Genomic DNA, 24,906 nt, shown 5'->3' on the forward strand with positions numbered 1-24,906 from the left:
AAACCCTTTGGCTCACCATGTTCATGCTGACCATTAACCACACATTTGCACTAATCCACCACTAACCTCATTTCATTCTCTTCACGTTTTCATGATTCAAGATTCTGACATTCAGCTACACACTAGAGACAATTTATGGTGACCAGTTATCCTATCAACTACAAATCTTTCGAAGCAACACACAAAATGCTGGAGAAACACAACAGGTCAGGCTGCACCTATGGAGTGGATTAAACAGTCAATGTTTCGGGCCGAGACCCTTCATCAGGACTGGAAAGGAAGGGAGAAGAAGCCAGAACAAGAAGGGTGGAGGGGGGAGAGAATGGAGCACAAGCTGGCAGGTAATAGATGAAGCCATGAGAGAGGGAAAGGTAGGTTCATAGGGAAGGGGAATGAAGTGCGGCTTCAAATCTTTTGAATGCAGGAGGAAATTGGAGAAACCCACACATTGCAAACTCTACAGAAACAGAACTGGAGGGCATGATCGTGTTTTCAATTCTGAGAGCTTCAAGCTAGAACTCTCTTATGAATGCTTTCCTTTAATGACTGCTTTCTAAATATATACTGCACAACTGATAACCATAATCACTCCATTAATCACAATTCTCATTAAATCTTCAGGGGGAGTTAGCAAAGTGGATTCAGAATTATCTCAATGATAGGAAACAGAGGGTGATGACTGAAGGTTCATTCTCTGACTGGAAACCTGGGATTAGTGCTCCAGGGGTCAGTGAGGACCTTTGCTATTCAATATATATGTTTTGGAAATGAATGGACATGGCACAATTAGCAAGTTTGCTGATGGAACTAAATTAAGTTGACAGTGAAACAAGTAACAATGAATTGCAGAGATCTTGATTAACTAGTGTGATGGTCTGAGGAACAGCAAATGGATATCAATTGTAAGGTGATGCATTTTGGACATTCAAACCAGGGTAGAACCTGCACAGTGAATGGTAGGGCACTGACAAGTGTTGTGGAACAGAGCAGCCTGGAAGTACAAGTGCACATTTCATTGTAAATGGCTGTGCGAGTAGGGCGGTGAAGACGATGTTTAGTTTGTTGGCGTTCATCAGTCAGGGCACTGTTAGATGTAGGGACATGATGTTCCAGATATAAGACAATGGTGAGGCTGCACTTCTGGTCAAGATGGTGCCTGCGTACAAAACTCCTTCAAGCAACATCTTCTGCATAGATCATGAAAGCATATATTTCATTTCTTTTATGTTTTTTATATTTGTTTTTCATCTTGGATGTGATTCTGGAACTGCTGGAGCCTGTGACTTGCTGTTTGGAGATTGTTTGGGTGTTCCAGTGCTCTGCAGTCTTCATGAGGATCCTGGGAGACAGAGGCAGCGTACATGGGCAAGCTGTGGGACAGGGCTGATGTTCGACTCCATTTTGGTGATTATTCGCTGATTAAAGTGACAGGGGAGATTGAAACATCAAAGGCAAATGAGAAAGTTTGGAGATCATGTGGGTGCCTCAGCACTCTGAAGTCTCCGAGAGGATTTTGGGAGACAGAGGCAGCGAGCAGGAACTTCATGGCAAGAAGTCTGCGGAACAGGGCATGAGACGTTGTTTGACTCCATTGTGCACCGAGGGAGATTGAAGTATCAAGGTGAGTGCAGAGGGCGAGCATCGGCTGCCTGGCTTTTGCTTGCAGAGAGAGAAAGGCCTGCTGCTGTGCCCGGAGAGGGTTAACCAGGTTTTCTGCATTTTGGATGTGGACTTGTGGCTATAGACTATTCTTTCAGTCTTATAGTTTTTTTATATTCTCTGCTTTTTGCCCAATCTTTCTTGTTCTTTTGTGCGGGGAGGGGAATTTGGGGATTGATGTGCCTGTTCTTTTTGTTCAGTTTTTTGTGCAGGAGGAGCGATTTGGGGGTTGATGTGCCTGTTCTGTTTTTGTTTGTTTTTAACAAGGAGGGGGATTTGAAGGGGGGGGGGCTTTCTTTTCTTTCTTGGTTTCATGGCTACCCAGAGAAGAATTTCAAGTTGTATACTTTGATAATAAATGAACCTTCAAACCTTTAATAGTTTTGCACACCCTGTAAGAGGAAAGATACTGTCAAGCTGAAGAGGGGGCTGCAGAGATTTAGATCATAATACTACAAGACATGGCAATAGAATTAGACCACTTGGCCCATTGAGTCTATTCCACCATTCCATCATGGCTGATTTATTATCCCTCTCAACCTCTTTCTCTTGTCTTCTCCCCATAACATTTCATGCCTTGAGTAATCAACAATTTATCACTTTAAATATACTTAATGACTTACCTTCCACATCCCTCCATGGCAATGAATTCCACAGATCCATCAACCTCTGGTCCTAGACTCACTCATACTCTCCTCATCCATTCTGTGTTGGCCTTTCAATATTCGCTAAGTTTTAATGAGATTTCCCCCCTCATTCTTCTAAACTCCAGAGAGTACAGGCCCAGAGTCTTCAATCGCTGCTTATAAGATAACCCTTGCAGTTCTGGAATCATTCTTGTGAACCTCCTCTGGACCCTCTCCAATGCCAGCACATCTTTTCTTCAAGAAGGGGGCCAAAACTGCTCACAATTCTCCAACCCTTATCTGACCAATGCCTTATAAAGCCTCAGTATCAAATCCTTGATTTTATATTCTAGTCCTCCCGAAATGAGTGCTAACATAGCACTTGCCTTACTCACACCCAAACTCCAACCACAAGTTAAGCTTTACGGAATCCTGCACAAGGACTCCCAAATCCCGACACCTCTGATTTTTGAATTTCGTGTAGTCTGCACCGGGGTTCCCAATCTGGGGTCCACAGACTCCTTGCTTAATGGTAAACATGCACTGCAGATGCTGGGGTCAAAGCAACACACACATGCTGGAGGAACTCAACAGGTCGAGCAGATTCTGTGGAATTGAGCAGTCAACGTTTCAAGCTGAGATCCTTCGTCAGGACTCATTGCTTAATGGTATTGGTCCATGATGTAAAAAAGGTTGGAAATCCCTAATCTACACCTTTATTCCGTCTATCAAAGTGCAGGACTGTACACTTCCCAACACTGTATTCCATCTGCCACTTCCCTGCTCATTCTCCCAATCTGTTCAAGTCCTTCTACAGACTCTCTGCTTCCTCAACACCACCTGCCCCTCTAACTATCTTTGTATTGTCAGCAAACTTGGCCACAAAGCCATTAATTCTGTCATCCAAATTGTTGACAAAGTGAAAAGTAGCAATCTCAATACCGGTCCCTGCAGGACACTGCTAGTTACTGGCAACCAACTAGAGTAGGCCCCATTTATTCCAACTCTTTGCCTCCTGCCTGTAAGCCAATCTTCTATCCATGCTAGTATCTTTCCTGTAACGTGGGCTCTTAAACTTTTAAGCAGCCTCATGTGTGGCACTAAGTCAAAGGCCTTCTGAAAATCCAAGTACACCACATCTACCAATTCCCCTTTGTCTATCCTGCTTGCTATTTCCGCAAAGAATTTCAACAAATTTGTCAGGTAAGATTTCCCTTAGGGAAACCATGCTGACTTTAGCCTATTCTATTAAGTGCCTTCCAAGTACCCTGAAACTATATCCTGAATAATCAACTCCAACATCTTCCCAACCACTGAGGTCAGGCTAACTGGTCTATAATTATCTCCTTTCCTTCTTGAAGAGTGGAGTAACGTTTGCAATGCTGTTCTTCCACCTTCTCTTATGCCTCTATAATTCCCTTTACACCATTATAATACCGATACATCTGACTTTAGCTTTTCTCTCAAACTGCAGTGAATTCTATCTTATCACTGTCTCCCAAGAGTTCCTTAAAGATCCCTAATTAAGTCTGTTTCATTACACAACTCCCAATCCAGAATTTCCTTTCCCCTAGTGGGCTCAACCACAAGCTGCTCTAAAAAGCCATTTCGTAGGCACTCTACAAATTCCCTCTCAAGATCCAGCACCAACCTAATTTTCCCAAAATACCTACATATTGAAACTCCCCATCACTATCGTAACATTGTCCTTATTACATGCCTTCTCTAGTTCCCATCGAAAGTTATATCCCACATCCTGGATACTGTTTGAGGGCCTGGATAAAACTCTGATCAGGGTCTTTTTACCCTTGCAGTTTCTTAACTCTGCTCACAAGGAATCTACATTTTCCAATCCTATGTCACCTCTGTCTAAAGTTTTGATTTAATTTTTTTTACCAACAGAGGTACCTCACGCTCTCTGCCTACCTGCATGTCCTTTTGATACAAGGTGAATCCATGAGCGTTAAGCTCCCAGTTATAATTTCTTTCAGCCACAATTCACTGATGCCCACAATGTCATATATGGCAATCTGCATCAGTGCTACAATATCATCTACCTTGTTCCACATACTTCATGCATTCAAATATAACACCTTCAATCCTATATTCATCACCCTTTTCGATTTTGCCCTCATCTTACACTCAAGCTCATCCCACTGACTGCAATTCTGCTATATCACCTGCCTGTCCTTCCTCAGTCTCACTACACACAGCATCATAAGATCATAAGATAAAAGAGCAGATATGCCATTCAATCATGGATTAATGCAATTCTTCCAGTCATCCCCACTCCCCTGCCTACTCCCCATACTCTTTGATGCCCTGGCTAACCAAAAACCTATCTATCTCTGCCTTAAATACAGTCAATCATGGCAACAAATTACATAGATTTACCACCCTCTGACTAAAGTAATTTCTCTACATCTCTGTTCTAAATGGACACCCTTCAATCCTGAAGTCATGCCCTCTTGTCCTAGACTCCCCTACCATGGGAAGTAACTTTGCCAAATCTAATCTGTTCAGGTCTTTTAACATTTGGAATGTTTCTATGAGATCCCCCTCATTCTCCTGAACTCGAGGGAATACAGCCCAAGAGCTGCCAAACATTCCTCATACGGTAACCCTTTCATTCCTGGAATCATTCTCGTGAATCTTCTTTGAACCCTCTACAATGTCAGTATATCCATTCTAAAATAAGGAGCCCCAAACTGCACTCAATACTCCAAGTGGGGTCTCACGGGTGCCTTATAGAGCCTAAACATCACATCCCTGCTCTTATATTCTATACCTCAAGCATTAACTTTTATATCAACTGAAGACACTCAGCCCTATCATTCCAGTTCCCCCCCTCCCCCCCACCCCCGCCAACTTGGTTTAAACCCTTCCCAACAGCTCTAGCAAACCAGTCCTAGAGAACTTATGAGGATGCTGGCTGGACTACAAGATTTGAGTTATAGGGAGAGGTTGGCCACACTGGATCTTTATTCCTTGGGGAGCAAGACAATGAAGGGTGATCTCATAGAAATTTATAAAATTATGAGGAGTATGGATAAGGTGAAAGGTTACAGTTTCTTCCTCAGGTTGGGGAGGTCACAGATACAAGATAAAAGGGGAGAAGTTTAAAAGAGACTTGAGAGGTAACAGGGGTCAGTAAGATACAGGTGGCCCCCATTTTTGAAAGTTTTGACCTACATTAGTACCTGTTTTCGCTAACCAAAGAGGATTTTCGCTTTTATGAAAAAAAGACGCTCGCTTTATACATGTTTAACCCGTGAAAGACTACCATGACTGTGAAGCTTTGTGCGGGCAGTTGTGTGTGCATGCGTGTACGTGCCTATTTTTTTCCTCCAAATCGATTTTGGCTCGCTGTCTTCCCGATTTTATAAGTGAAACTACACCGTACATACAATATTTCTACTTTATATAGGCTGTATATTTATCATATCATTCCTGCTTTTACTATATGTTCATGTTATTTTAGGTTTTATGTGTTATTTGGTTTGATTTGGTAGGTTATTTTTTGGGTCTGGGAACGCTCAAAAATTTTCCCATATAAATTAATGGGAATTGCTTCTTCGCTTTACGACATTTCGGCTTACAAACAGTTTCATAGGAACACTCTACCTTTGGATAGCAGGGGAAACCTGTACTTGGAATGAGCTGCCAGAGGAAATGGTCCAAGTAGGTACAATTGTAACATTTAAGATGGGTTTGTGTAGGTACATGGAGGGAAAAGGCTTGGAAAGTTATGTACAGAATATAGGCAACTAGGACTAGCAGAAATGATGCTGTGGTTAGCATGGGCCAGTTGGGTTGAAGGGCCTGTTTCTGTGTTGTATTATTCTATGAATCTAATTTTTGAATCCACTCCCTAAAAATCTTCCACAGGCACAGGCTTATAGAATAATGAAAGAATTTTTAAGATGAGTAAAACAGTCACTTGTGTGGAAACACTGTATATTTACAATTTTATATTACCACTCAAAGGTAAAGTGTTTCAATTAATCAAAATATAACTGCTGTTTAATTTTTCTTTAAAAATGTACATGCCAATATTATATTCAACTTGCATGACAAAGTGAATTGTTACACCCACTTGATCACTAGTGAACTGTGAATGTGGATAAATCAGCACATAAAGGTGAGTGATCTGCCCGTATGAGAAGACACATCTAGATGCATGATAGTATTAAAAAATAAGACAGAACCCTCAAAGAAACTTTAACCAGCTGTTCACATTCATGTTGATAATCCACTTTGCCATCAGAAATGCTGGCGCAAATGAAACCAAACAGTAGCATTTGAACAATACACACGAAGTGCTGGAGGAACTCAGCAGGTCAGATAGCATCTATAGAGAGGAAAACACAGTCGACGACTTGGGCCTAGACCCTTCATCGGGACTGGAAAGGAATACGGCAGAAGCCAGAGTAGGAAGGTGGGGGAGTGGAAGTACAGCTGGCAGGTGACAGGTAAAACCAGATGGGTGGGGAACGGGCATGAAGCTGGGAGGAGATACAGTAGGTGGAAGAGATAAAGGGCTGAAGGAGGAATCTGATAGTACCACTTGGCGCTTGGCATAGCATTTTAGATGCCACATACATAAAATTTGTATGATGCACAAGCAATTTTTCAGAGCTTCCTCCCCTTCTCAAAGTTCAGACTTTTCTTAGATATCACTGCCATGCAAGCATGGTCTATTCCAGAAGATATGATAACTCAGCAAGGATCAGACGCAAACTGAAACCTTCTGTAAGGCAGTGAGTTATACACTGCAGCTTTAGTTAGACACCTTCCATTGAACACCATCAGTTTCAATCACTGAATCTTGCAGATTATCCATTCACTCTGTGCAGGAAAAATGACTTGTATGTTTAGAAATGAATGTGATTACATTCACAGGAATGTTTTTACTCAAATTTACAAAATTCATGAAGTGGCTATTTTCCCATCACAGCAGGTTCTGCACTGATGCACATCATTCCTTCAGTACTTTCTTTTAGACAGAAAACAAAGTGAACAATACATTTATAGGCAGCTACAGCTATGTATTCAGACTCCTTTTGGTTTTAAAGGGTCAGACTTAGGCTCGGTTATACATTAAATTGGGACTAAGTAGAAAACACTCATGAACAATACCATAGGATATAATTTCTACGCAGTATTGTCTGACACTTCATAAAAGACTGGAAAACAATTTGCACTCTTACCTGGCATGGCTGTTGTGTGCCTTTGCTAGTTCTGGAGCATTACCGATTGCATAGCCTTTACTCTGTGGAGCCAAGATGAACAGCTCTAGTCACTTGTGGGTCGACGGTGAACGGTAACAAATGGTTTATGGATAAGTTCAATACCATCTTACCCCATTTTATTTAGGCAGTCACATTATACAAGTTCTAAAATAAATGTGTCACCTTTTTGGCTTCCTCCCACCTACATTTTTTTGCTGAAGTAATGCTTCCTCTAGGTAAAGCGCCCATGGGTATTCACTCAAGTAGCTGTTGTGTGTGTGAAAACTGTAGCGATGTATTACACACAGCGCTGAAATAACCACACGCAGTCAGTAAGTCATTCGGAGACTAGTTTATTGAAACTTCGCGGCGCTGGCATTTAAATCCCTAGCGCCCGCCCTCTCCGGGCGGAAGTGACATCAGAGGTGCATTACCAAAGTCTCCCCCCGCGCGCTGGCTATTTGTGAGCCGGTTCGCCTGCGCAGAAAGTGGGTCGCCACATAACCACCCCCCCCCGCCAGAACCGGCGATACACCCCCCAATGTCCACAGTCTGGATCAGCCTCTGTTTGGGAGGTCTGCCTCTGTGCCGCGGTGCCTGAACCTCGACCGGCTGCACCAAGTCCACATGGGCTGGTTTGAGTCGGTCCACCATAAAAACCTCCTCTCTCCCCCCAATGTCCAGTACGTACGTGGACCCGTTGTTGTTGATCACCTTGAATGGCTCCTCGTACGGCCGCTGTAGCTGTGCCCAGTGTCCGCCCCTTCGTACAAACACAAACTTACAGTTCTGCAGGTCTTTGGGTACATGGGTCGGGGTCCGTCCGTGCTGTGAAGTTGGTACGGGGGCCAGGTTGCTAAGCCTTTCCCGTAGCCTGTCCAGGAATGCTGCGGGTTCTTCCTCTTGCCCCCTTGGGGCTGGTATGAACTCTCCCGAGATGGCCAGGTGCTCGCCATACACCAATTCGGCCGACGAGGCGTGCAGATCCTCTTTGGGCACTGTACGAATTCCAAGAAGGACCCAGGGAAGCTCGTTCACCCAGTTAGGTCCTCTCAGGTAGGCCATGAGAGCCGACTTCAAGTGACGGTGGAAGCGTTCCACCAGTCCGTTCGACTGTGGGTGGTAGGCAGTTGTGTGGTGCAGCTGCGTTCCCAACAGGCTGGCCACAGCCGACCACAGGCTGGAGGTGAACTGGGCACCTCTGTCGGAGGTAACGTGGGCCGGTACCCCGAAGCGTGCTACCCAGGTTGCGATCAGTGCTCGGGCGCAGGAATCGGCTTATGTGTCAGTGAGTGGGACCGCCTCTGGCCACCTCGTGAACCGGTCTACCATAGTTAAGAGGTACCGCGCTCCTCGGGACACTGGTAGGGGGCCTACGATATCCACATGAATGTGGTCGAATCTCGGGTGGGTGGGTTCGAACTGCTGCGGCGGGGCTTTAGTGTGTCGCTGCACCTTGGCTGTTTAGCACTGCGCGCACGTTCTGGCCCATTCACTGACCTGCTTGCGAAGTCCGTGCCACGCAAACTTGATGGAGACCAGCCGGACGGTAGTCCTGATAGATGGGTGCGCCAAACCGCGTATGGAGCTGAAAACTCGCCGCCTCCAGGCTGCCGGGACGATGGGGCGAGGTTGGCTGGTAGCCACGTCGCACAGGAGGGTCCATTCACCTGGGCCCACAAGAAAGTCCTGCAGCTGCAAACCCGAGACTGCGGTCCTGTAGCTGGGCATCTCGTCGTCTGCCTGCTGCGCCTTCGCCAGTGCTGCATAGTCCACCCCCAGGGACAGGACCTGGACAGCTGGTCTGGAGAGAGCGTCCGCCACGACGTTGTCCTTTCCCGAGACATGCTGGATGTCTGTCGTGTACTCGGAGATGTTGGACAGATGTCGCTGCTGGCAAGCCGACCAGGGATCGGACACCTTCGTGAACGCGAAGATCAACGGTTTGTGGTCCATGAACGCGGCGAACTTCTAAGAAGTACCTGAAATGCCGGATTGCCAGATACAATGCCAACAGCTCCCGGTCGAAAGCACTGTACTTGAGTTCGGTTGGTCGTGGGTGCTTGCTGAAGAACGCCAGCGGTTGCCAGCGCCCCTCGATAAGCTGCTCCAGCACCCCACCGACTGCTGTGTCGGATGCGTCCACCGTGAGGGTGGTCGGAACGTCCGTTCTGGGGTGCACCAGTATCGCGGCATCTGCCAAGGCTTCCTTGGCTCTAACGAAAGCGGCCGTGGCCTCCTCGTCCCAAGTAATGGCCTTGCCTTTACCCGACATCAGGGTGTACAAAGGGCGCATGATACAGGCTGCTGAGGGGAGGAAACGGTGGTAGAAGTTCACCATACCAACGAACTCCTGCAGGGCTTTGACCGTGTTGGGCCGGGCAAAATGGCGGATCGTGTCTACCTTGGCGGGCAGAGGTGTTGCCCCGTCTTTGGTAACCCTGTGGTCCAGGAAGTCGATGGTATCGAGACCGAACTGGCATTTGGCCGGGTTGATTGTGAGGCCGAAATCACTCAGGCGGGAGTAAAGCTGGCGGAGGTGGAACAGATGCTCCTAATGACAACTGCTGGCTATAAGGATGTTGTCCAAATAGATGAATGTAAAGTCCAGGTCGTGTCCCACCACGTCCATTAGCCGCTGGAACATCTGTGCGGCATTCTTCAGGCCAAACGACATTCGGAGGAATTTGAACAGGCCGAACGGGGTGATGAGTGCTGTTTTGGGGATGTCTTCAGGGTGCACCGGGATTTGATGGTATCCCTGGACGAGGTCTACTTTGGAAAAGATTCTTGCCCCGTGCAGGTTTGCTGCAAAGTCCTGTATGTGCGGCACGGGGTAGCGGTCTGGAGTGGTAGCCTCGTTCAGTCTGCGGTAGTCGCCGCACGGTCTGTCGGACCACCGTACGATCTCCAATTTCTCCATCCTCTTGAACACCTCCTTCGCCAGGCGGAGCTTTTCCGGGGGGAGCCTTCGTGCGCGGGCGTGGAGGGGTGGTCCCTGGGTCGGAATGTGGTGCTGTACCCCGTGTCTGGGCATGGCTGCCGTGAACTGCGGTGCCAGAATCGATGGAAAGTCCGCCAGGATTCTGGTGAATTCGTTGTCCGACAGCGTGATGGAGTCCAGGTGTGGGGCCAGCAACTTGGCTTCACCCAGGGAGAATGTCTAGAAAGTCTCAGCATGTACCAGTCTTTTCCCTTGCAAGTCAACCAGCAGGCTGTGAGCTCGCAAGAAGTCCGCCCCCAGGAGTGGTTGGGCCACGGCGGCCACTGTGAAGTCCCACGTGAACCGGCTGGCGCCGAACTGCAGCTGCACTGTGCGGGTGCCTTAGGTCCGTATCGTGCTGCCGTTTGCGGCCCTCAGGGTGGGTCCTGGCTTCCTGTTGCGGGTGTCGTACCCCGTCGGGGGCAAGACACTGATCTCCGCTCCGGTGTCGACCAAGAAGCGGTGTCCCGACTGTTTGTCCCAGACGTACAAGAGGCTGTCCTGGTGGCCAGCCGCCATAGTCATTAGCGGCAGCTGGCCCTGGCCCTTGCAGGGCGGGCAACAACGGCGGGCTTTTGTGCCCCACAGCTGGTGGTAGAAACACCATTGTTCACTGGCCTCCTCACTCTTGCCTCTGTGTTGTGTGCGCCCCCCTGCCGGGCCTGGTCTGGTCCGCTGTTGGGCGCATGGCCTGGTAATCTGATCGACGCACTCCCTCTTGGCTTTCCACAGCAGGTCTGCCCGGGCCGCCACCTTCTGGGGGTCGCTGAAATCTGCGTCGGCCAGCAGCAGATGTATGTCCTCGGGCAGTTGCTCTAGGAACGCTTGCTCGAACATAAGGCAGGGCTTGTGTCCGTCAGGCAGGGCCAGCATTTCGTTCATCAATGCTGACAGCAGTCTGCCTCCCAAACTGTCCAGGTGAAGCAGGTGGGCACCCCGCTCACGCCGTGAGAGGCCAAAGGTCCCAGTGAGCAGCGCTTTAAATGCTTCATATTTGCCTTCTTCCGGGGGCGACTGTATGAAATCCGCAACCTGGGCGGCCGTCTCCTGGTCAAGGGCGCTCACCACGTGGTAGTAACGCGTGGAATCAGAGGATATCTGCCAAATCTGGAAGTGGGCTTCTGCTTGGCTAAACCACACGCGTGGTCGCAGCGTCCAGAAAGTCGGCAGTTTTAGCGAAACTGCGTGAACAGATGAAGGGTCGGACATCTTTGCCGTTTGGACCGTCGGGGTCACCAATGTAGCGATGTGCTACACACAGCGCTGAAATAACGACACGCAGTTGGTAAGTTGTTTGGAGACTAGTTTATTCAAACTTCGCGGTGCTGGCATTTAAATCCCTAGTGCCCGCCCTCTCCGGAGGAAATGACATCAGAGGTGCATTACCAAAGTCTCCCCCCGCGTGCTGGCTATTTGTGAGCCGGTTCGCCTGCGCAGTAAGTGGGTCGCCACAAAACTTCGATAATGGAGTTCACCCATTGTGTCTGATGCTATTCTTACCTCCCCTGCCCTTCCCAAAACAAAGTGTCAGATTGCTGCACAGAACAGTACTATACCTACTTGAATTTCCACTTGCAATGGTGCTAATTACTGCAGCACCTCCAGGATTACCTAATCCAGACAGACCAGTGCCTTAATCTGCTCTTTGCAATACTGAATATCACAAATGATATCCAGACTATTGTGATATTATGTACAGAGGAAAAAACTGCTTTTAATTAATAAATATTCATTCTGCAAATCATACAGGATTCCTACAGTAACTGGATCTAATAGAGTGCTCAGAGTACATGGTAGTTAGAAATGAGTTGGCAACTCAATTGAGAAGAGGTATTCATTAATTTAGATTCCAAAAGCTTTCTTTTAAAATGCTTACCCATAATCTGGAAATAGTCATGCAAATGCAAAATGGAATCTTTCAGTTATGCCCAGGCCAATCCTTCACACAGCTAAGAGAGCTGGGATGGATATGACAGCCAGTGAAAACAGAGAAATCATATGTAAAATTGGACCAAATGTTAAGCAGTCTATAGGCAAAAAAAAACTCCTTTGAAAAGTGTATTCAAAGTCTACTTGATTACATATTTTGATATTGTTTTGCAAAAGTCACAATTTAAATAATTAAAGCACTTTAATGCAGCACAGGAAACTCTTAATGATGTATACCTCTGGGCTAAATCCTTTGGTAAAGTCTTTCATCCGGCTGAGGGTAGGTCCCAATTCAACATTGTCGCAGTTCAGGAGGACACTGAGCAACGCGTGCGTTGCGCATGAGTTTGGGATCAGCTTTGGGACAAGATCAAAATGCAATGAAATTAGTGGACACATGGCAAGAATAAAGTTGTTCAGAGATAGCACCAGTTTTTAAAATACATTATGTTTGGCAAACCGTGTAACAGTCTTTCAAGGAACTTTAGAGGCAGCTAAAAGAAATACAACACATATGGTTTCTATGGATTTTCAAAACAAATTGGATCACTATTTCATAATCCATGGCAATGTTGAAGTACAGCACCCAAATTGACAGGGTTGGTTGAAAGGCAAAATACAAAAATGGAGGTAAATGGATAAGAAGAGGATAATGTCATAAGAACATGACAAAAATAGACAATTTAGGCCACATGGCCCCTTATGCCTAATACTCCCCAATTTATATTTAAAAAAATCTTTCTCATCTTTGTTAAAAATGGCTCATTTTTATTTTAAGACCCTAATCCTTGATTTTCAACAATTCAGAGGACATATAAGTTCTGTCAAGCTCTTTAAAAATGTTGTACTTTTAAATGACATCTTTCTTGAACTCTGAAGGTTCTAGGTTCAGTTTGCTTAATCTTGCCTCATACAAACTCACCATCCCTACAACCAACCTGACAAACTTTCACTATACTAGAAATATTAACTGTTTCTCTTTACAGGGGTACAGCCTGACCAGCTGAACATTTCCTGCATTTTCTGGTTTTACTTTAGATTTCAAGCATCTGAAGAGTATTGAAGTTAACTGCACTCCTACATCTCAAGTACATCTTCCCTTAAAGAGGGAGAACAGATCTGTACAAAATATTCAAGATAATGTCACTAGGACTTTACAAAATGGAAGAAAAATGTGCCGATGTACAAAAACAAGAACAGGAGTGGGCCACCAATCTACTACAGCCTGTCCTGCTTTTTAATCTGATCATTGCTGATCTACACTGACTTCAACTCCTGTTCTAGTTTCTCCATAGCTTTCAATTCTTTGATCTTTTAAACATTTATCTATAACTGCCTTTAAATATATTGAATGATCTGGCCTCCATTGTCCTCTAGGTAGAGGACGCCAGAGGTTCACCACTTTCACAGTTTTAAATGAGTAGCTACGTCATCAACGAGAACGACGAGTCAGCTTACAGAGAGGAGGTGCAGCGGCTAACGGACTGGTGCAGAGCCAACAACCTGTCTCTTAATGTGAACAAAACAAAAGAGATGGTTGTTGACTTCAGGAGGGCACAGAGTGACCACTCCCCGCTGAACATCAACGGCTCCTCGGTAGAGATCGTAAACAGCACCAAATTCCTTGGTGTTCACCTGACGGAGAATCTCACCTGGTCCCTCAACACCAGCTCCATAGCAAAGAAAGCCCAGCAGCGTCTCTACTTTTTGCGGAGGCTGAGGAAAGTCCATCTCCCACCCCCCATCCTCATCACATTCTACAGGGGTTGCATTGAGAGCATCCTGAGCAACTGCATCACTGCCTGGTTCGGAAATTGCACCATCTCGGATTGCAAGACCCTGCAGCGGATAGTGAGGTCAGCTGAGAAGATCATCGGGGTCTCTCTTCCTGCCATCACGGACATTTATACTACACGCTGCATCCGCAAAGGAAACAGCATTATGAAGGACCTCATGCACCCTTCATACAATCTCTTCTCCCTCCTGCCGTCTGGGGAAAGGCACCGAAGCATTCGGGCTCTCACAACCAGACTATGTAACAGTTTCTTCCCCCAAGCTATCAGACTCCTCAATACCCGAAGCCTGGACTTACACCTTGCCCTACTGTCCTGTTTATTATTTATTGTAATGCCTGCACTGTTTTTGTGCACTTTATGCAGTCCAGTGTAGGTCTGTAGTCTAGTGTAGTTTTCTCTGTGTTTTTTTTATTACGTAGTTCAGTCTAGTTTTTTTGTACTGTGTCATGTAACACCATGGTCCTGAAAAACGTTGTCTCATTTTTACTATGCACTGTACCAGAAGTTATGGTCAAAATGACAATAAAAGTTGACTTGACTTGTTCGTGACTCTCCGAATAGAGAACTTGCCTCAGTATCTACCTTGTCTGCCACCATAGGATTTTATATGTTTGAATAAGGTCACACATAATTCTTATAAACTCCAAGGAATACAAACACTAATTGGCCAGCTTCTCTTGATAGGACAACCTTCTCCAACACTTTTATCTTCCCCCTCCACAAGTAAGGCATCCAGTGCACAGCATTCCAGATGCGACTTCATCAACAGCTTGTATGAGGATAACAAAACCACCTTATCCTTACACTGTGCTTGCTAGGTTTTAATGATTCAGACACTAAATTCACCTGGATCTTTCAATATCAGAGAATGTATACAATATACAACTTGAAATTCTTACTCTCCATAGACATCCTCAAAACAGAAGGAAAAAACCCAAATAAGGAATGACAGAAAAAAAATAAGAACCCCAAAGCCCCCTGCTCCACCCATGCATGAGCAGTAGCATCAACTCTCCCCACTTTTTCTAGCATAAAGCATCAGCATTCCCACTACCCACAATGTAAGCAAAAACAAAGCCCCTAAAGAAAGATCATGCATTTTTAATAGTCCATTAAAAACTCCTACATTTCAACATCCCACAGGCTCTCTTTCACTAACGAGGGAGAGGCATATCGCTCCTTACCCAGTGACAGGGGAGGTAACAGTCACTATTTCAATATTACAGTCAGTTTGAAGAGTTGCTATTTTAATTTGAGATCCCCAACTCAAGAATCAGCAAATCCCTCTCACTGTCTTTGATGTTCGGGCTACTGCTACATTTCAGTATGTGACACCAGTGAGAACTCTTGTCCACAGGGCCACACAGGGCACTTGCTGTCTTTTTCCATTTAGGTAATGATTCACCTTTTGATGCCTCTTCTCTGATCTCATAATTCCCCATATTAAAGTCCACTTGCCAGGTTTTCACTGAATCTCATTACAGAATCACAACATCCCAACATCTCAACATTCTCTTTTTTCAGATCATTGGCAGATTTGGAATCCTTATGTTTTGTTCCCTTCTCTACATCATTGATGTGAATCATAAACAACTGAGGAACAAGAAACAAGCCCAGGGTACTCTACTACTGTCACCCCTCAAGTCTGAAAAATATGCATTTATTTCAACTTCTTATCTATGTGACAACCAGTTTTCCTTTCATGCTAACACACTTCCTCCGATACCTTGGGTTCTTAATTTATGCACTAGACTTTTATGTGGTACCTTGTCTTTCGGAAATCTAAATACACTACATCTATTGGTTCTCCTCTTATCAAGGCTCCTGTCAAATTCACAAAAAATTGAGCAAATTGTCAAAAATATTTTACCTTTCATAAAACTATATTAACTAGATGTCATTAAGTTCAGCTTTCTGAAATGATTAATTATTTCCTCTAATTATTGACCTTGCCAACAATAAATGTTAAACCACCTGGCCTACAGTTCCCTGCTTTCTACAGTACGGTAGCATAGGAGGGTGGAATAGTAGCGTAGAGGTTAGTGCAGTGCTTTATAGTGCCAGCTGTAAGATCAGGGTTCAATTCCCACCGCTATCTGTAACGAGTTTGCATGTTCTTCCCGTGACCACATGGGTTTCCTCCCACGGCTAGTGTTAGTAACTTGTGGCCGAAATGGCCAGAATAATTCAGAAGAAAACCACTGGCAGAGACCTACTTGGGAAAAGTGGTCCATACCCATGCTAAAATACTTTGTAATGCTATAATAATTAATACAGTCATAAATAGAACTCTTTACGCAATGCTATCTTTTTAATCACAATTCCTCTGCCTGAATTTGTCATTCTGAAATACATTGTTTGTAAACAGGTTTAGAACTGCTTAAGTTCTTAGCTTATTCTTTCTCCAATAAGAAAATTACTTAATACAGTTCAAAAAGATTTCATGATACTTTGGCATAATTAATGTGGTCAGTTTTCAATGAATTTGGTTATTTTACAACAAGGAACTGCAATGCCAAATCATGACATTGTTGCACAAGGCTGTGATATTCACCATTTACAACTATTCTGGTAATACCATGAGACCGAAACAGCTACTATATGAAGTACCTGACATTTTTAAGGGGCTAAGTAAGAAAAAGGAGGAGAGATGACAGAAAACTAGATTGTTTTCTTTGGAGGTAAGAACTGCAAATCCTACATTGCTAGCAGTTATGAAAGCGTTGAAACCATTTTGAATTTTAGTTTTAATCACGACTTCTAAAAGGGAATGTAGGAAAATAATAATAATTGGACAGCTCTTTCAAATGCACATGCCTAATATCTTCATTGTGTTCTTTATGATTCCGAAAGATTCATTGTTCCATCAATCTAAAGAGGACAGTGTGTAAGACAACATTAGAAATGTTAGTGCTTACCTGGTGAGCAAAGAACATGTCATTAACAATCTCTTCATCGAACACTGATGTCTCATCCACTAGTGGTGTAACCTTGCGCCGTGATCGCCGCTCTTCAATCCATTTAAATAGGAAGATGAATCCATATACTGGGCTAAAAACAAGAGGGCAGGACCAGTGTGAGATAACATATTAACTGGCAAACACAAGGAAATCTGCAGATGCTGGAAATTCAAGCAGCACACACAAAATGCTGGTGGAACGCAGCAGGCCAGGCAGCATCTATAGGGAGAAGCGCTATCGACGTTTCGGGCCGAGACCCTTCGTCAGGACTAACTGAAGGAAAAGATAGTAAAGGAAAGCTCTTACTATCTTTCCTTTCAGTTAGTCCTGATGAAGGGTCTCGGCCCAAAAAGTCGACAGTGCTTCTCCCTATAGATGCTGCCTGGCCTGCTGCATTCCACCAGCATTTTGTGTGTGTAACATATTAACTATTGTATAGAAACCTTGATCACATAAAAGCCTACATTTAAATGACTTCTGACCAGGGAGAATAGAGGAAAATGACCACTGGACCAATATAAGTATTGGGAAGCATGTTATATTGGGTGGATTTAGGCAATGGGGTTAAAGGAAGCACTGAGAGAGCTTTGTTGCTTTAATGACCCTTTTCAGAATTTTAATTCAATCTCAAGAGAAGGAGGATGATAAAAGGATCCAAACTAATTGCAACTAGATGGCAGAATGGAGTCAAGTGCTTCTATTGGTGGAGTCCAGAGTTTGGCTGCAAATATTCAAAGGTGAAAATGTTACCAAAATCTCAACAGAATGGGAGCTGGCAGAGATAGCAGATGGGATGAAAACTGATGGAGGGACCACAAAGGCTGGCGTGCTTCTGTAAGTCATCAGATCCTGTTGGCAAGCATTCTAGTTTACGAAGAGTGGAGGATACAGGAGAACTTAGAACATTCTTCTAATCTTCCCTAAATACAGGGGGCATGCCAAAGATGGAAAATGGCAATTGTAACACACTTGTCCAGAAAGGGAAGAGGGATGTGCCAGGTAAATACAGGCCAGTCAGCTTAACATTATGGGGACACTTGTAGATACAATAATCAGAGACATTATTAACAGGCATTTGCAAAAGTTTGAAATGATAAGGAGGGAGCAAATCTGGATTTGCTGCAGAAAAATAGTGTTTGAATGAATTTTTCTGTTATGCTTAACAGACAGGATTGATGAAGGGAATGCAGTAGATGTTGTCTACAAGGACTAGTAAAGGTTTTTGATGTAGTCTCAGTTAAAAGGCTGAATGACAAAATTCAAGTCAAGTGAAGTTTATTGATACTAAACTACATGCATGTATATAATGTATTTCCTATATATACATTATATATAATGTATATAACATATAACCTATATTTCTTTGAACCAGGGTGTAAAGCACAGTAGTACAACATAGCACACAATAACACACAATAACTTAAGAAGGTACGGATAAAATCTACAGATGAATTGCACATAAATAACAAACCAAGTATATTAATACTAAATATTGTAAGGTACAGACAATATTCAATATTAATGCTCTTTAGTTTGTTATTTATTTGACTTGAAAATTGCAGCCTTTGGAGTTAGAGGACCATTAGCAAAAGGTTGTGCAATGCAAAGTTTTCAACTTTGTGGGTGACATAAAGAGACAAGAATGATAACAGAACATATAAACTCAAACACTGCATTAAATTTCACTCAGCCAGCCTGCTAAAGAGGTGTTAAGCAAGTCACAGGCTTAAAGAATAAGGAGACAATGTGGACTAAAGACTACAGGACCTGGATGCACATGAGCTTAAATATTTAAGGCAGAGATAGATAGGTTCTTGATTGGCCAGGGCATGAAAGGGTATGGGGTGAAAGCAGGGGAGTGGGCATGACTGGAAGAATTGGATCAGCCCATAATTGAATGGCAGAGCAGACTCAATGGGTCTAATGACCTACTTCTGCTGCTATATCTTATGGTCTTATATACAGTTGGATTTGTAAATAGAAACTGGAATTCATAGCTAATAACACCAATAAGGTTGAAAGACTTTCTCCTTATAGGTATGTCTACCAAAAAATGTGATTTGTATTACGGTCCAATTTTAACCCATATGCTACAAGTGTTTAGAGCAGCAGAAAAATTCCTAAAATTTAAAAGCATATGGTGCAAATCATCTCCATTATGGAACAACATTCATTTTCTATCTGAGGGGAAATGATTCACTAACAGAACTTGGGAGGATAAAGCTATTACTACTCTTCAAGATATTATTGGGTCAAGTACTATCCTTAGCTTTCAAGAACTGGTATCTTGATATAATATTGATAAACACTCTCTTTTTTTCTACTTTAGAGTAAGATCAGCTTGTAAAGCCTACGGGGTTCCCTGGGGGTCAGATTTAAAGGACCATCCCATTTTAAGTTGGATACAGAGTGCTCCAAGACAGTGTCATATATCTATGATAAATTAAACTCCCAAAAAGATATGCCCACATCAGGAATGAAAGCCTGGGATAGGGACATATCTGAATTGGGACAAGACTTAGACTGGGATGCGATTTGGGATAATGCTGCCGGTGCTTCGAAAAACCCAAATCATCGGTATATACACTTGAAATTTTGTCATAGAGCATATCTAACACCGAGAATTGGACATCAAATGGGACTGGTTCCTGTTCCATATTGCTCATTTTGCCCCCACGGAACCGCTGGCTCTTTTATACATGTTGTATGGGAACATCCAGGGGTTTTTAGTTTGTGGGGGAAGGTTATCAGTAATCTTACAGAACTAACGGGGTACAATTACCAATGGACCCCGCTGTACATCTTCTAAATGATGACTCCCACCTTTCCCTTACGGAAAAAACACGCAAAATCTGGCTGGCAGGCTTGACTGCAGCTAAGAAGAATGTAGTCCAGCGTTGGAAACCTCCTCATGATATTTCAAGTACTCACTGGCTTCACAGCTTTTTGGACATTTCTTACCTGGAATTATCATCAGCAAGAGTAAATGATGCACAACCAAACACAATCTTAATGTGGACAAATTTGCTATCTAACTTAAAAGATCTTCTGTTAAAATAGGAATGCTCTGTCTGTGCATGCACTACTATTCAGTTGGTTGGTGGAGGGGAGCGGGATGGGGGGGAGGGAGAGGGGTGGAGAGGGGGATGGGGATGAGGGTTGGGGGTGGCTGAGTTAAACAGTCAAAATGTAATCGGCAACTGGTTGTATTGTGTGTAATTTGTTGGTGTTGCAATAAAAATTAGTGATAAATAAAAAAGAAACTGGAAGTCATGAGAGACTTGATCAGCTTTCAGAAATGTACTGCCGTTGAACTGCAAAAAAGACAAGACAGTGTTATGGAGATACCTGAACTGGAATCTGAAGCTTGTGTTCTACATCCAGTAGAACATCTAGTTACCCTGACATCAGTAGTTTGAAATATATTAGAATCTGTTATTAAGGAAGCAATAATAGAGCTCTGAGAGAATAATGATAGGTTTGCACAGCTGGAATTGAACTATGAAAATGTTTGAAGATTCAGCTGGAATTTATTTGAGCCTGGCACATGGATGATAGGAAAATGGAGGACTATGTAGGAGGGAAGGGTTAGATTGATCTTAGAGTAGATTAAAAGGTCTGTACTGTAGTGTTCTATATAAGCAGCAGCAAAGGTAAGGGGGAAATAGTAAATGCATGTACTTGGAGTTTCAAATACTCTACATTTACTAGTACATAGGATATCACAAGGTTAGTCTGGAGTCCCAGTAGTTCTGAATGTAAGGAAAGGCTGAATAGGCTTTTATTCTTTTTCCCCCCTGGAGCACAGGAGGCTGAGGTGCATAGACAAGCGAATAGTCAGTCTTTTTCCCTACAAAGGGGTGACGGGTATATGGAATGAACTGCCAGAGAAGCTGTCGGTGGGTACTATCACATTTAAAAGGCACTTAGGTTATTATTTTTTGTCCTCTCTGCGCCATGTGGCGCATCAGGCCACAACCTTGCCATTTCTTTGGCTTTTTTTTTCGTCTTTTTTTTTTACAAGGTCAAATTGCTAGCTCGATGCTAAATCCAGCATGGATGGAAAGCGAAAAAGGAGTCGGCCGGATTCAAACCTGGGACCATTTGCTTCAAAGTCCAGTGTTGATACCACTACATCACCTGCCATTTAGGCAGGTGCATGGATAGGAGGGCAATTTGGGCCAAATACAGCAAGCCAGACTAGCATGGATACTTATCTTGGTCGGCATTAGCATGGATGAATTGGACCAAGGAGGCAGGTTCCATACTAGGCAACTCTACAACTCTATAAAAATGGCACCCACTTTGGAAGAACAAATGGAAAGCCTGAGATACCTGGGTACTCTTGTACACACATTAAAACCTGAAGGCCTTTATTACAAGAGGATTAGAGTACAAGAGCACAGACAATTTACTGCAATTACACAGGCCCTGGAGAGATCCAACTTGCTTTGCCATCCGTACCCAAGGAAGGAAATGCTTGTGACAGAAATACAATGAAAGTTTACCATATTAATTCTTGAGATTGCACTTGGTCTACAAGAAGAGATTAAGCACACTGAGACTATGCTCTCATTAAAAGGTACCAACATTTTATGGGACTTAATAGGTTTAACACATGGATGTTGCCAGGACTTGAAAATTAACAAAAAATGTTATTTTATTTAGTGATACAGCACCCTTCCAGCCCAATGGGCTGCACTACCCAGCAACCCACTTGTTAAACTCTAGCCTAATCACAGGACAATTTACATTGACCAATTAATCTGCCAACTGGTATGACTTGGAAATGTGGCAGGAAACTTATGCATTAACAAGGAGGACATACAAACTCCAACGCCCTGAGCTGTAATAGCCTTGAACTAACTGCTACATTACCATGGAACCAGGATTGTTAGCTTGAGTTTATAGGAAAAAGTTGAATAGGTTAGGACTTTTTTTCCCTACAGCATAGGAGATTTGATAGAGGTATATAGAATTATGAGTGGTATGAATAGGGTAAATGCAAGCAGACTTTTTCTATTGGGGTTGGATGACACAAGAACTTCAGGTTATGGGTTAAAGATGAAAGGTGAAATGTCGGGGGTGAACTTCTTCACTCAGAGGACGGTGAGAGTGTGGAACAAGCTGCCAACAGAAGCGGTGGATGCAGGTTCAATTTCAACATTTAAGAGAATTTTGGATAAGTACATGGATGAGAGGGGTTGATGGGACTAGGCAGATGAATAGTTTGTACGGACTCAATGGGCCAAAGTACCTGCTTCAGTGCTGTAGTGTTCTACGACTCTATGAGTGAGTTTTCTTCTGCCCAAGGTGCTTCAAACCAATCATATTCTTGGAGCAAGGGATTGTCCATTCAGGACAGATGATAAAAAGTTAATGATTCTTTGGAATTTTCTACTCAATCATTAAACACATATTCCAAAGAGAGATTGACAAATTTTAAGGAAATCAAGGGATATTGGGCCAGGGCATGAAAATAACGTTTAGGTAAAAGACCACCCATAGCCTTAGCAAATGGCAGTGAGGTGTGAAGATTTTTTAAAAAGATTCAGCTTGGTTAAGTCTCACCTTCCTGATGAACAGCCTATTATCACTCTGTCCAAACGCATGCATTGGCTTGGGAAACTTAAGAAAAAGTTATTTTTTGAAATCAGCCAATCACATTACTTCTATGAAGAACAAGAAAGATGAAAGCAGAATGAAGGTATCAAAAATAAAATACCAGCAAACTTACCCCTGAACTTTACAATGTAGGTCATAGATCTCCTCCACTTGAACACCTTTAACACCTGAGGACAAAGTTAAACCTAATTAGCTTGGATATAAAATTACCCAAGAATTACACTGTAGTTATTTTAATATATGTCCAAAAAAAGTCTCCAAAATCATTAATGTTCTTGTAACATAGTGAGGTGCATTGTAACATGAAAAATACTTACCAAAATCCTCTACCAGCAGGGTGAAGAGCCCTGAAATGGAGATGAAAAATATTGGTATCAAACAAAATTGTGATGATATCGGTAATAATCACGATTTAAACAATTTTGATTCAATATATACACGTATCCATGCAGCAGGTTTTCAGTAAAACTGAGAAAATGTTTGTGGTCTTCCCATAAGAACTGTGAGAAAATCCAACATTGTAAACCCAGGTTCAATTCTTTCAAACATGGTTTGAGTCTGAAGAATATTCTGGACTAAGTAACACAAGGTTAAGCTATTAATCCTAACAGATATATCTGTGATACTATCAATAGTGGGAGCAATATGTAATTCAGCAGGGGAGATTTGATAGAGGAATACAAAATTATGAGGGGCATAGATAGGCTAAATGCAAGAAGGCTTTTTTCATTCAGTTTGAGTGAGATTAGAACCAGGGGTCATGGGTTAAGAGTGAAAGGTACAATATTTAAGAGGAATTCTTCACTCAGAGTATGGTGAGATAATAGAATGAGCTGCCAGCGGAAGTGGTAGATATAAGTTTGCTTTCAACTTTTAAGAGAAATTTGGATAGGCACGTTAATGGGAGGGCATGGAGGTCTATGGTCCAGGTGCAATCGTTGGGACAAGGTAGAATAATAGTTTGGTGCAGACTACAGGGGCTGAAGGACCTACTTCTGTGCTGCAGTGCTCTATGACTCTATAATAAATGCTGACATAGTTAATAAACCAGACAAAAATGTTGTTTACAATAATAGCTCACAATATTGTATACTTCAAGATACTCTATCCAACATGTTTTTGTTGGTTCTTTGAAGATACAAGCCAATTACTTCCTTGACTCAGCTATTTCTCCACAGTTCTGCAAATTCCACAATCAAAGCCTCTTTGTGAGCCACTACCTCACAACTCCCACAACTGAGTGCAATTTGTATAGAGTTTACATGCGCTCCCTGTGACTACGCTGTGTCTCTACATTAGTTCAATGGGCACTGTAAATTGCTCCTAGATCCTTGATGAGTGATAGATACAATTTGGGGAGTGTGAGGAGAGTAAGACATGATCAGTGTAAAATGGATGCTTGATAAATGACACTAATTCAGTAGACCAACTGGTCTCTTTCTGAGCTGTTGAACTCTCTGACTTGTGAACTGAAATACAGAACAGTACAGCACAGGAACACTCTTTTTGGCACACAATGTAATGCTGAAACAAATTAAACTAGTGATTAAGTTTATAATTAATGTCTTTTGCCTATGTAATATTCATATCCTGTACATCCAAGTGCCTATATAAGAGCCTTTGAAAAGCCCTTTTTATTTGCCTCCATCACCAACTCTGGCTGCAGATTTCAGGCACCCACCACTCTCTGTGTAAAACAAATGCTCAGCACATCTCCTTTGAACTTATCCTCTCTCACCTTGAATGCATGTATTAGGCACTTCAACTTTAGAAAAAATATTCTGGCTTCCAACACTATTTATGCCTCTTGTAATCTTAAACTTTTATCAGGTCTCCCCTCAGCCTTCACCATTCCAAAGAAAACAACTAATGTTTGTCCAGCACATACCCTCTAATTCAGGCGGCATCCTGGTAAGCCTCTTGTACACCCTCTGCAAAGCTTACACATTCTTCCTATAATCGGGTGATCGGAATTGAGTAGAAAATTGTGGAAAATCAGAGTTTTATAAAGCTGCAAACATATTTTCTGACTCTTGAACTCAAAGCCTCAATTAATAGAGGCAAGCAGGACATATGCCATCTTTACCAACTTATCAA

At 43.3% G+C, this 24,906-nt stretch overlaps 1 protein-coding gene across 1 annotated transcript in view; it reads right to left on the reverse strand.

The window, feature by feature from the left end:
• Positions 1 to 24,906, reverse strand: part of bap1 (BRCA1 associated deubiquitinase 1) — an 88,404-nt gene that overhangs the window by 42,020 nt on the left and 21,478 nt on the right. The window contains exons 2-6 of the mRNA XM_073072524.1: positions 23,127 to 23,156; positions 22,922 to 22,976; positions 17,143 to 17,275; positions 12,666 to 12,785; positions 7,496 to 7,557 (exon numbers count right to left, since the gene is read on the reverse strand). Coding sequence (XP_072928625.1) covers positions 7,496 to 7,557; positions 12,666 to 12,785; positions 17,143 to 17,275; positions 22,922 to 22,976; positions 23,127 to 23,156 — 400 coding nt within the window. The remainder of the gene's footprint in view (positions 1 to 7,495; positions 7,558 to 12,665; positions 12,786 to 17,142; positions 17,276 to 22,921; positions 22,977 to 23,126; positions 23,157 to 24,906) is intronic.

The sequence above is a fragment of the Hemitrygon akajei genome, chromosome 19 (assembly GCF_048418815.1).
Source record: "Hemitrygon akajei chromosome 19, sHemAka1.3, whole genome shotgun sequence".
NCBI classification, from domain to species: Eukaryota; Metazoa; Chordata; class Chondrichthyes; order Myliobatiformes; family Dasyatidae; genus Hemitrygon; species Hemitrygon akajei.